General features: G+C 41.6%; 1 protein-coding gene across 3 annotated transcripts in view; it reads right to left on the minus strand.

Annotated features, from left to right (window-relative positions):
- The window catches only part of LOC118357858 (tetratricopeptide repeat protein 28-like), a 330099-nt gene that overhangs the window by 216252 nt on the left and 100428 nt on the right, over positions 1 to 13419 (minus strand). Inside the window, exon 1 of one of the 3 annotated variants that reach the window (XM_052478797.1) lies at positions 1555 to 2381. The exons of the other annotated variants lie outside the window; for them this stretch is intronic. Within the exon in view, the coding sequence (XP_052334757.1) occupies positions 1555 to 1581 (27 nt within the window). The 5' untranslated portion in view covers positions 1582 to 2381. Of the gene's footprint in view, positions 1 to 1554; positions 2382 to 13419 lie in introns of those variants that run through there. 3 annotated transcript variants of the gene reach the window in all.

Below are 13419 nucleotides of genomic sequence, written 5' to 3' on the forward strand. Positions count from 1 at the left end.
CTTTACTGTGGTAATCATTCTATAATAAGAACCTTTCTTTTACATTTCTCTTTTCATCATCAGCAAATTATTCAGGATCAAAAGTATTCTCATTAATTACTATCCCCATTACATGATTCAGAACAAACGACTGATAAAGCCGAATTTGAGCAATGAGCAGTTTGCCGACACTGTGGGTATGTCTCAGTAGTCTGAATTGGCTTCCTCTCCTCATGTCCTTTCATCCATCTCCAATCCCTCACTTTTGCTGATCTAAAATTAGGGATATGAGTAAGACATATCAACGTTGTTTCTTTCCATAGGTCAAATCTTAAGGGTCAGTTGGCAAAAACAAAATTAGATTAGGGAAGATACTTTGACTATCGAGATGCAACACATTCTGGGAGTATGTCATTTCTCATATCAATAGACAAGTGCCACCTAGTGGGAAGAAAGCGTAATATCTGCTGCACCTTGAGAGGTTTCGTGCTTTTCAGATGATGCATGTAATAAGCCTATATTTTTCCATGTGGTAATACTTGAACGTTTCTCAAGGAAAACAATAGAAGAGAGTTTAGAGGAAAATATTATAGTTTCCTCCAAAAGAAGGGATTAATTGTTGCTGGCTTAACTTTAAACACATCATTTATTATATAGGCAATACTGTTATGTCTTTGTCGACTTTCTATAATCTCAATTTCACAGTTAGATGGGATGACGCACAGCTATCTGCAAATCCTACACAAAATGCCTTAATTATCCCTCAGTGATGTCCCTGACTTGTCAATTCGTAAAGAAGGCCACTAAAGGGTCGTGGTTGCAAACTGTTGGTTTCTACACAAATCGATGGCAGTAGCATAAAGGATATACATACAAGGAGATTGTACTTACATTTCTCAAGGGCAATGAATGCGCAATGTTATGGGATGTCTATATCACCTTTAAGACTATTTGCCTTCCTATTTCTGGCTGAAACTGGGCTATACATTTATCTCAAATAACCTACACATTTTCAACGGAAATAGAGTAGAGCACTAAAAGGATGTTTAATTCATTTTATGGACAATTACATGTCATTCGATTGAACCGTTTGACACGTACCGTCACTCATCTCCACTCTTTTCAAGTTCATTTTATTCACCCGAGCATAATTATTCACATTCGCTCCCACTCACGAGTCGTGTCCAGCAAAAGGATATGCAGGTTTGTGAAAACTGCAATTTCTTAATTATTATCAATAACCTAATGAAACAAAGGTGACTGTTGAATCAGCAAACATGAGGCCAGAAATTAATACAAGTGTCTATCCAAAAGGAACAATTCAAATAGAAACATTGACTGGCCCTATAGCCTATCTTGTGGCCATAAAGTAGTAGGCTACAATACTGGGACAAAATAAAAATGCATATATTGCCTTTTGGCCAAAACGACAAGCCGTGTACACAGTACGTGTAACCTAACCAAACTATCATCCTTAAACCGAGTCCCCGGTAAACTTGGAAAGAATGTACCGGTGAGATTATTCATTACCTACAAGTATATTACAGAAAACTAAAACATATCAGTTTCACTCACCTTCTTCCGGGGCTGCCATTTCATCATATTTGTAAACCAAAAATGTACAGCATCAAGATATTATATAAGAGGAAAATTGAGATTCAAGGGAATTCCAAGAGCAAGTCATGCTGCTTCTTGACTTCCCTCAATTTTGCAGCATATTTTCTCCAAGAAGCGGCGCATGATAGGCGATGCACGGTTCTACGTCAAGTGGGGAGAGATGGCACGCGATAGCACCTTTTAATTCAACTAATGGGATGGAGGAGAATATTTTTGACTAAAACATCTGAATGTCCCGGTTTTCAGTTCAACCGTTTTGGATAAATAAGACTATGGGCCACGGAGTGTAAAATCCAAACTACAAATCCGAGATGAGCCACCCCTTCTTGTACAGTCCTGTCGGTAGATCGCTCCGCTGGCAGTCTTATAGCAGGGGTTTCGAAGACCTATCCAGTTACTTTGTCTGCGGGACTATGTGGAAATTCATTCTTCAACTTTTTGTCAACCTCCACGTCGTTCGTGCATTACAAAACCATTAGTCCGAAAGCAAAAATAAACACAAGTCCAACGTTGTGTGCTTATCCCATCGAAATACGGGTATTTCCAAAACCTTTTCAAAACACAGAAACATTTGACAACTCTTGTTAATTCCTTATCTAACGGTAAAAAAAAAATGTGGCATCAAATGTCTAGCAAATGTCAGTGCCAAAAACAGATCTCTACCGCGAACGTGCTACATACACAGCGCAAAAGAAACAGTCGCGGGAGGAGAGGGGGCAGAAACAAATCCCTGGAATTTCTATGCGAGGAGCTGTAAGGATATCCTGCAACAGCAACAAACTGGACGACAACTATAATGACTCCTTTCCCTGCTCCTTAGCGCTCGGGATTTGCAGCGCTCAGAGCTGGAACCGAGCAGCACGGGCACGAGCCGGTGCGGTCATACTCTAACCATAGCGCGCGCGACGGATATAAAGCCGATGTGGCCAGAGAAAAGTCCAGACAGAGCTGAGCCAACACTGCACTAACACAAGGGCCCCCAGGAAGGTATGGCACAACTATAAAGGCACTGCAACCAGTGGAGGAGTAGAACTTGCGCAATACTATGTGAAAGTGAAAAAACATAAACGTCATCCTTGCCACAACACCAACAGCTTTATTTTACTGTATACAAAAAGCATACAGACACATTCATTCACATATCAATCAACTCTTATTTGCTGTTGTGCTGCACAAAGAGGTAAGCCCATAATCCCCTTCAAATAAGATAGAAAACAAAAGTGTCAGGATGCGACACCTGCTTAGCAGCTTTCTATAAGCCTCCAGCACCATTCAAGGTATATCCCCTTCACCGTTTATAGTGGCATGGTCTTAATAGATTCTAACAACACAGCTCATCTGTTCTGGCTAAATTGCCTTGATCTTTGACTCTGGTAGTGTGGGGTGGGGGGGGTTCCCCCACCTTTATTTAACCAGGTAGGCCAGTTAAGAACAAGTTCTCATTTACAACTGCGACCTGGCCAAGATACAGCAAAGCAGTGCGACATAAACAACAATAACATAATAGAAAAGTGTATATACAGTGTGTGCAAAATGTAGTAAGTGTGACAAGTAGTGTCACTGAGGTAGTAGTGTCCTCCCTTTTTATTAGTGGTGAGTAAGTCTTAATGGGACGTAATGGTGGTACAGGCTATGAGAGTAAACAAGATTCTAAAAGGACAGATAATGAGTACATAAGGCCTCTGACCCATGTTTCTCTGAAGACAATGACCGGTGTCCACCATTTTTAGCTGCACTAGTTTTCTTTAGTGGTGCAGCTGTCAGACAGAGTTTGTGCTTTTCAGCTGCCTGCCAAGCTTTTTGTTTCTGGCATATTTGGCCACAGACCAGTGATAAAAATCTGACAGCCAGATAAGTGCTATAATTTTCCCAGTCTTGATGATGCAATTCTTGTCACTTGTAATCTTGGTGGGTAGGAGAAAAAGTCCATTGAGAGAGCAGAGCAGAGCCTGGTATTTCTGGGAAGAACCCTCTCAACTCCTACTGCGCCCAACCACTGCAAACTAAAGGCAGCCCCACTAGCTCTGACCTGGGCTGACACTGAGGGGATGGCCATGCCATCTGACTGAGAAGGATGGGACCAGGATGGGGTCAACAAAGTGACAGGCAGCGTGATGGGATTGGTGTCATCAAAATCAATTTACCTCCGTCTCTGACTTAATGTGTACCATTTCCCTCAGTATTTATCTTCATGTGATCTCGTTAAAACGAAACATTTTAGTGAATTATCCTAAACTAAATTCAGTGTCTAAATGTGCACCTATTAGGAGCTAAAAATAAGAAAAAAAACATCTGGCCTGGTGTCCCTCCAGGGTCAGTAGAGGTCAAAAATGCACCTAGGGGTCACTGTGACAATAAAAGGCAAACAGGAGGGGACACTGACATATGGCCCCTGGACAAAACACTGCAGGGTATAGAGTTGAAACAGCACATGCTAATCCACTTGGATGAACAGGAACAAAATGCAGAGTGGGACGCTGACACTATGAGCACAGCTGGCAGTGTAATTGTAAACCTCCTTGTTGTCACACCATAATGACACTCTCTCCGTATGTTGTATGTTCAAGCTCTGTGTGCAATGACAATGCAAGTGTATGTGTGTGTCTACATTTGAACCTTTTGTGGATACCAAGCCATTAACAGGGCAGTACACAGAGCCCCACCCTAACACAAATCTGGCTTGTTGGGTTTGGTGTTGTAATTTTTGCCCTCTAATGGCAGCTCAGTCTTCAATATTATTAGTCAGATGGGCTGGTGACAATTCTAAGGCAAACAGGCACCCTCTGGGCTGCTGCCAACACACAGGATTAGCCCACGTCTTATTCTCTAACCCTACTCCCGAAAGACCTCCAAGTGCACTTACACTCACTCACTAAAGAGTTCTGAGTATACTACACTCCTATGTGCCCTCATTCTAATATTGATATGCTAGCTATCCCAAAATATTAATTTACATTCTCAAACATACTCTATACCTGTGTAATAACACTCTAGTTACTGTTAGGGCTGGGTGGTATAGTGTATGTTATGATATACCAGTATTGAGGACCGGTTTGGGTTTTTACTTTACCTTCTATAATGGTATTTGAATGTTTGGCTTGTCAAATGTGATACGCAGTGTGTAACGTTCATTTTTAGTTTACTTCGCTACTTAAGTCATCTCTCTCTCTCCATGCCGCTTTCCACACAAACCTAGCCCCGCCCACTGTCATTCAAGGAGCACACTTTCTGTTCCTCGACCACGATACACTTGCATTCAGTCTGCATGGTCAATGCAGCACATGCAACAATGTCGATGACAAAGATGCTATTTTCACCTTGCTTCTTAATATAAATCATCTAGCGTCCTATAATTACACTATTCGTTTGTGTTTCTTACATATGCAAACAGCTAGTTTGTCTTTTCTTAGCAAGTTGGGCCTAAATCTTGTTAGCTGCTAATGCAAATCGATAGTTAGCTAGCGAGCTAATAAATGTACTGAGTCAGAGCCAACGTAATTAGTTATATAGCCTAATAATACCAGTCATGGTGAATACCTAAATCAGCATGTTGTTTGAATTTTCTAAATCAAAGAGGGAATACGAGAATAATTAATATTTTAGCTACATGAAGTAGCTAAGAGAAAACATTCAATGTAGCCAAAGACTATAGAGTCCCCGAGCAAACACTTAACAACACTTTGGTTCCTACCCTATCACAATAACTCCTCCCTGGCATTTTCATTCGTTGTCATGTCAAACAACACTGTATTCAAAGTGCCCACTATTATATTCTAAGTATAGAATTACAATAATCATGTTAATTCCATGATTCCAACAGTTCACCCAAGTGTTTTGCTCAAAATTGTAATTCAAATCGTAATTGCAACATTTGGTTAAAAATAATGCCTACATTGCCCATATTGCCCATATCGTGCAGCCCTATGTGGCAGTGTGGAAATTATTTCAAATGAGTGCAGGAAATGCAGAAATAGTTGAAAATCCTGAAAATAGTTTGTTTGAAGTTGAATTGAACAGTATAAAACAATCAGAATAGAGAAAGGTCCATTAAAATCCCTTAGAATGTACAGTATGTGTTGGGTCACACACTGCTCATAAAGCACATTTAGAACTTTTATCACTCAAAACATTAAATACCATCAAATACCATCAAATACCATCATACCGTCAAAAAAAATGTTTAATACCGTGATATGATATTTTGCCCATACCACCCAGCCCTAGTTACTGTGTTATTGTAATTGCATTACAGATCCTATATTCCAATTGTGTAATAACAAAATATCAACTCCATTACAATGGAGTTACAGTGCAATTACTAAAGTAGCCTACTATGTAACAACATGTTAAAAGTAGAGTCATTTAAACATAACATTTAAACATCATACACAGGTATGAGAGCAATTTATTGCCAAGCTACCCATGTTCATAATAGTCCTAAATCACAAACACATGCACACACATACCCTGACTTTGATCAGGAGCAGATGGCATATAAAACTGACAGTCTAACTACAACATGTTTCAACCATTCAGGTATTTTGAAAACTGACATGTTACATTATCAATAACAACCACTTCTATCATGTATTATCCAGGAGTGAATTTCCAGTGGTTTTTGTTCCTGGTGGAGCCTGTCATCTGGCCTCTCCATATAGAAGCAGGCTCCCTGTGCATGCCTCTGCTTTCCCAATCAGAGACGCACAGGAAATCAGACTCAAGCCATCAGAGGGAAACAAAAAAAAAACTATTCCATTTTCCTTGAGTTGAGCTGTTTAAAAGTTTCTGCTTCCTTTTCTTGTTCTTGCCAATTAGACCCATTACTACATGCTCTGAATGGGATGTGTGTATATGTTTCTGTACCTCTTTTTCAGTGTGTGTGTGTGGGGGGGGAGGAGGGGGAGGAGGAGGAGGAGGAGGAGGAGGAGGAGGAGGAGGAGGAGGAGGAGGGAGAGAGGGAGAGAGGGAGAGAGAGAGAGAGGGAGAGAGAGAGAGAGAGAGAGAGAGAGAGAGAGAGAGAGAGAGAGAGAGAGAGAGAGAGAGAGAGAGAGAGAGAGAGAGAGAGAGAGAGAGAGAGAGAGAGAGAGAGAGAGAGTATTACCCAGATGACAGTAACAGAGGTGGTTTGGCGAAAATGAAATTGTCAAAATAGGGATATAAAAACTGTTGAAGTAGCAGGCAGTTCTCAGATAGCTCTCCTGCATGTCTTTGTGTCATTTATTTTCACTCAGGCTGCCTGCTCCTGCTCTTAAGTCACGACACTACAGAGCCTAGCTGTCTGAAGCACATTTCAATAGACAAAGCCATTTTAATTAGCTGGCTGAAGTTTCCAGGTGGCAAATGCCATGGTAAAAGCATGAAGATACATATCCCCTGCTACACACACACACACACACACACACACAGTGTGAGTTCCAAATCACCATTACTATGAGTAGTTGTTTATAATATATACAGGATCCTCTCAGTGAAGAGGAAAGGCTTATGGGGTTGACTATAGGAGTTGGCCAATACAACCCATCAGAGAGGGAAAGCTTTTCTGAGAGGCCTATATTTACAACTACAGTACATTTTACATTTACATTTTAGTCATTGACCAGTGGCTCTTATCCAGAGTGATTTACAGTTGGTGCGTTCATCTTAAGATAGCTAGTTGGGACAACCACATGTCTCATCATAGTAAATACATTTTTCCTTAATAAACTAGCTATCAGCAAAGTCAGTGCTAGTGGGGGAGGGAGAGGAGGGGGTGAAGGGGGATGATTTAAGATACTCTTTGAAGAGCATCTCACTACATGCTCTAATTATGCTAGCCGTTCACTTTTTCTTAATCAATAATTCAGGATACAAAAAAAGTGCTTAGTAATCTCTATTTCAATTTTTGTATAATAAAAAAAAAATAAGTTAAATGTTAAAGTCCTACCACAGTCTGCTTTTCAGCTGTATATACAGTTTATTATTCTGAAAGTATTCAGACCCCTTGACCTTTCCACATGTTGTTACGTTAAAGCCTTATTCTAAAATGTATTTAATACATTTTTTCCTCATTAATCTACACACAATACCCCATAATGACAAAGCAAAAACAGGTTTTTAGAAATGTAAAAAACAGAAATACCTTATTTATTATTCCGACACTTTGCGACACTCAAAATTGAGCTCAGGTGCATCCTGTTTCAATTGATCATCCTTGAGATGTTTCTACAACTTGATTGGAGTCCACCTGTGGTAAATTCAATTGATTGGACATGATTTTGAAAGGCCACTAAAGGGTTGTGGTTGCAAAAGGTCTCACAGTTGACAGTGCAGGTCAGAGCAAAAACCAAGCCATGAGGTCGAAGGAATTGTCCGTAGAGCTCTGAGACAGGATTGTGTCAAGGCACTGGGGAAGGGTACTGGGGAAGGGTACTTAAAAATGTCTGCTGCATTGAAGGTCCCCAAGAACACAATGGCCTCCATAATTTTTAAATGGAAGACGTTTGGAACCACCAAGACTCTTCCTAGAACTGGCCGCCTTGCCAAACTGAGAAATAGGGGGAGAAGGGCCTTGGTCAGGGAGGTGACCTTGAACCCGATATTCACTCTGTCAGAGCTCCAGAGTTCCTCTGTGGAGATGGGAGAATCTTCCAGAAGGACAACCATCTCTGCAGCACTCCACCAATCAGGCCTTTATGGTAGTGGCCAAGCGGAAGCCACTCCTCAGTAAAAGGCACATGACAGCCCGCTTTAAGTTTGCCAAAAGGCACCTAAAGAACTCTCAGACCATGAAAAACAAATTCTCTGGTCTGATGAAACCAAGACTGAACTCTTTGAACTGAATGCCAAACGTCATGTCTGAAGGAAACTTGGTACCATCCATAAGGTGAAGCATGGTGGTGGCAGCATCATGCTGTAGGGATGTTTTTCAGTGGAAGGGACTGGGAGACTAGTCAGAATCGAGGGAAAGATGAACAGAGCAAAGTACAGAGAGAATCTTGATGAAAACCTGCTCCAGAGTGCTCAGGACCTCAGACTAGGGTGAAGGTTCACCTTCCAACAGAACAATGACCCTAAGCACACAGCCAAGACAACGCAGGAGTGGCTTCGGGACAAGTCTCTGAATTGAGTGGCCCAGCCAGAGCCCGGACCTGAACTTGATGGAACATCTCTGGAGAGACCTGAAAATAGCTGTGCAGCAACGCTCCCCATCCAACCTGACATAGCTTGAGAGCATTTGCAGAAAAGAAAGGGAGAAACTCCACAAATACAGGTGTGCCAAGCTTGTAGCGTCATACCCAAGAAGACTTGAGTCTGTAATCGCTGCCAAAGGTGCTTCAACAAAGTACTGAGTAAAGGGTCTGAATACTTATGTAAACGTGATATTTCAGTTTTTTATATTTAATACATTTTCAAAAATGTCTAAAAACCTATTTTTGCTTTGTTGTTATGGGGTATTGTGTGTAAGATTTTTATTTTTCATTCATATTAGAATAAGGCTGTAACTGTAAGGAATGATGCTGGAGAAGTGCAGCAGGTACAGAGAGTCAACATTTAATTAGGAACAGACATGAAACAAGCGAGGAACAGTGTCAGCACACGGGTAACAAAGACAGATGACAATCAGTGCAGCAGCGGGGAACAGAGATGGGGAACGGACAAATATACAGTAGGGGAAGTAATAAACAGGACTCCAGGTGAGTCCAATAATACGCTGATGCGCGTGATGGGGAAAGGCAGGTGTGCGTACTGATGGTGGCAGGAGTACGTAATGCTGGGGAGCCTGACGCCCTCGAGCGCCAGGGAGGGGGATTGGGAGCAGGAGTGACAGTAACGTCACAAAATGTGGGAAACGTAATGTGGTCTGAATCCTTTCCGAATTCACTGTAGCTCCATTCTTGTGTATTTTATTTTATTCCTCTTGTGTTACTATTTAATTAGATCTTTATTTTTATTTTGCATCATTAGGAAGGGCTCTTAAGCAAGCATTTACACCAGATGTATTCAGCGCATGTGACAAATTAACATTTTGACATCACAAGTAGGAGGGTGGGTCTTTCCTCTTTTGTTCACTACTGCTCCTCTGTTGTTCCTCAAGGAAGGGGGAGGCTGATGAGATCAAAATCAGAGTGTGGTACGCTCAGCTGAACACATCATTGGGTGCACACTGCCTGCCCTCCAGGATACCTACAACACCAGGTGTCGCAGGAAGACCAAGAAGATCATCAGGGACCTCAGGCACCCAAGCCACAGCCTGTTCTCCCTGCTTCAGTCATGTACTGCCGGTGTCATTCAGACACCGGCAGTACAGAAGCATCATGGCTAAAACTAAGACTGGCCAATAGCTTCTACTCCCAGACCATCAGGGTGCTGAATAGCCACCACTAGTCAGCTACCTGCTCCCCCTGTCCCTCACATGTCCGCCCGGACTTCTTTCCCCTCTCAACGGACAATTACCCTGCCCATACCCCAACTGACATTTATATTTATCATTATCACAGTTGTAAATATGTATATATTATTATTATGATTTCGTGTTTTATTGTTTTATTCACACCAGCAATGTTGGAGCTCAGAGCTGAAGTATTTCACAGTACACTGCAACTACATCTGCGACCCTGTGTATGCTACTAAATACAAATCTAATCAGACCACCTCCATGAATACCGTACTCCTTGAATTTGCTGTTGTGTCTAAAAAACACAATTTTGCTCAGAACGTATTTGTTTACCCTTTAGTGTGTGTACTTTACTGTATTTATAGACTACCGGTCAAAAGTTGTACATATTTTATTGAAATTTAAGCAGTGAATAACCTGCTTAAATTAAGTCCAGGGAATAATCTGAAATGGAACAGAGGTAAGCAGTAAAGTGGTTTTTAAAAAAAGTTTAGGTTACCAAAAACTGAAAAATAATGTACACTTCAGAGTTGGAATAAAGCCCTTTTCAGGGAACATGTAACGGGTTAACCACTTACAGCTGTTCTGCAGCAATGGAAGTAAATGAAGCCTTCAACTTTTGATTACTTACAAAACCTCTGCCTGTACTGTATAAAAGCAGTGTTGGAACAGACTGTGTCACTAAACCATCTTAAGCATTAATTGGACATGATTGTACTGCAGGAAGTAGTATATTGCTATCATAATGGTGAGAAAAAGGCAATTAACAAAGGCAGACGGACAGACCATTATAACCCTTAAAAGTGTAGGTCTTTACTTTAGTGAAATTGCAAAGAAAGCCAAGGTGTCAGTGAGTACAGTTTCCTACACCATCAAAAGGCACTTGGAACCTGGAGGAAACTCTGACAGGAAGAGGTCTGGCAGATCCAAAGCCACAAAAGAATCAGAAGACAGGTTTCTGAGAGTTAACAGCTTGCGTGAATATTCGGCTCACAGGACAACAGTTTCAAGCACAGCATAACACTGGTCGAAGTAGGCAAGTCTCAGTTTCAACTGTGAAGAGAAGATTTTGAGCTGCAGGTTTGACAGGTCGAGTGGCAGTATGAAAGCCATTCCTAAGATGGCAAAATAAGAAAAAGAGGCTTGTCTGGGCCATGGACTACTGAAGACTCCAAGAAGGTCTTATGGACCGAAGAATCAAAATTTGAAATCTTCGGTTTATCACGCAGGGTTTTTGTACGCCGTTGAGAAGGCAAAAGAATGGTTCCTCAGTGTGTGACACCAACTGTCAAACATGGAGGAAGCGTGATGGTCTGGGGCTCTTTTGCTGGATTCAGAGTCGGCTACTTGCACAGTGTGGCACCCTGAATCAAAACGGCTACCACAGCATTTAGGCAGTGGCTTTCAACACCCTCTGGTGTACGACTAGTTAGTCAGGAGTTCATCCTACAGCAAGATAATGACCCAGAACATACCTCCAGGCTATGGGGTTCACTCTACAGCAAGATAATGAACCAAATCAAACCTCCAGGATATGTCAGAACTACCTTAGAAAAAAATAACGAGACTTCAAATCATGGAATGGCCAGACTTAAACCCCATCGAGCTGGTTTGGGATGAACTGGGCAGAAGGTTAAAAGCAAAGCAACCTACAAGTGCAACACATTTGTGGCGAACTTCTGCAACAGTGTTGGGAAGAACTTTTCAAACAATATTTGATTTCCATTGTAGAAAGAATGCCACGGGTGTGTTTGGCTGGTTTGTCTGCAAAACGTGGCTACTTTGATGAGTCAAAAATGTAGATTACATTTGGCTAAACAAAACAATTATTTGATTTATTTGATCTATGCTCTATGAGTACTTTAAGACATTAAACTGTGTGAATTTCAATAAAAACAGGAAAAATTGAGGTGTTCTAAAACTTTTGACCGGTAGTGTACTTGGGATGTCCCTTTTCAACAGTAAAAGTAAAAAAAGAACTGGGCTGGGTATACCCGGTAATACCACTGCAGCCACAAGCACAGAGGAGTCCACAGATGAGCAGCATTGTATTTTTTAACATCCATTACGCAATGTTTTACAATAGCAGCTTAGTGAATGTGTGGCCTATTATTGATGGGAAATCTTCAGACACTAATTTCATAATACATCAATTTAAATATGCAAATATAATTAAGAGTCCTTGATAAATTGCTTCCGCATTAAGACATGACAGATGGATGGATTTGTTTTGAAATGCCTAACAATAACATCATAATAAAAGTGTTAACCAGCTATGTCACCCACCCACTTCCCTTGTGCCATACATCACAACAAACAAATAACCCTCATTACCATTCATTCTAAAAGGTTCCTCTTTGAAGTGTGCTTTATTCTTTTGATGATGTTGTGTCAGGATTTTGCCTTATGTGGACCTTTAAGAGGTGTGTGTGTTTGCATATATGTGTGTGGAGATCAGTGTTGATTAAGTGTCTGGAGCCCGAGGGGGATAATGGGAGGTTCTAATTAATGAGCCAGAGCATATCTCAGAGTCACAGGGTCCTATCTGCACAGAGCAACTATTCTCGCACTCGCGTATACACACGTATACACGCGTATACACACGTATACTCACACACACACACACACACACACACAGACACACACACACACACACACACACACACACACACACACACACACACACACACACACACACACACACACACACACACACACACACACACACACACACACACACACACACACACACACACATATGCACGCACATACCTCCAAGCCTCTCAGTGGGGTTCTTTCTCAGTCCAGTAGCCATCCCTGATAAGTTTCCTCTAATAGGGATGGATGAGGGTTAGCACGTTGACCACCCAACATGCCCCCAGACAGTGCGGGAGAGATGGCCTCCCAAAATATTTCAAAATCCTTCCTCTTTGTTGGGTACCCTCCCCAAAGAGCAGAGAGGACCAGTATGGTGTCAGTATGAATCTAACCCATAACACCAACAAGTGCTAAATGTTAAAAGGGAGGGAGGGGTTAGGGTTAGGGGACTCTCAGATTCCATATTGCTGGTCAGGCAGGCAGCTGTCTTATACATATTCCCAGGCAGCTAGAACAAACAGCCCCTGCTCTAGACTAAAGCTTCCATGCGCTCCGTCCCAGGTTACAGAATCACAGGGACTTATTGATTCCGTTTCAACATGACAGCGCACTCTAAAGCCCACAGTCAATCTTTAAGTACACTACATGCATACAGATGTGGACACCCCTTCGAATTAGTGGATTTGGCTATTTCAGCCAAAACCATTGCTGACAGGTGTATAAAATCGAGCACACAGCCATGCAATCTCCATAGACAAACATTGGCAGTAGAATGGCCTCCCTGAAGAGCTCAGTGGCTTTCAATGTGGCACCTTTCCAACAAGTCAGTTTGTCAAATGTTTGCCCTGCTA

The sequence above is a fragment of the Oncorhynchus keta genome, chromosome 25, assembly GCF_023373465.1.
Source record: "Oncorhynchus keta strain PuntledgeMale-10-30-2019 chromosome 25, Oket_V2, whole genome shotgun sequence".
Classification (NCBI taxonomy): domain Eukaryota; kingdom Metazoa; phylum Chordata; class Actinopteri; order Salmoniformes; family Salmonidae; genus Oncorhynchus; species Oncorhynchus keta.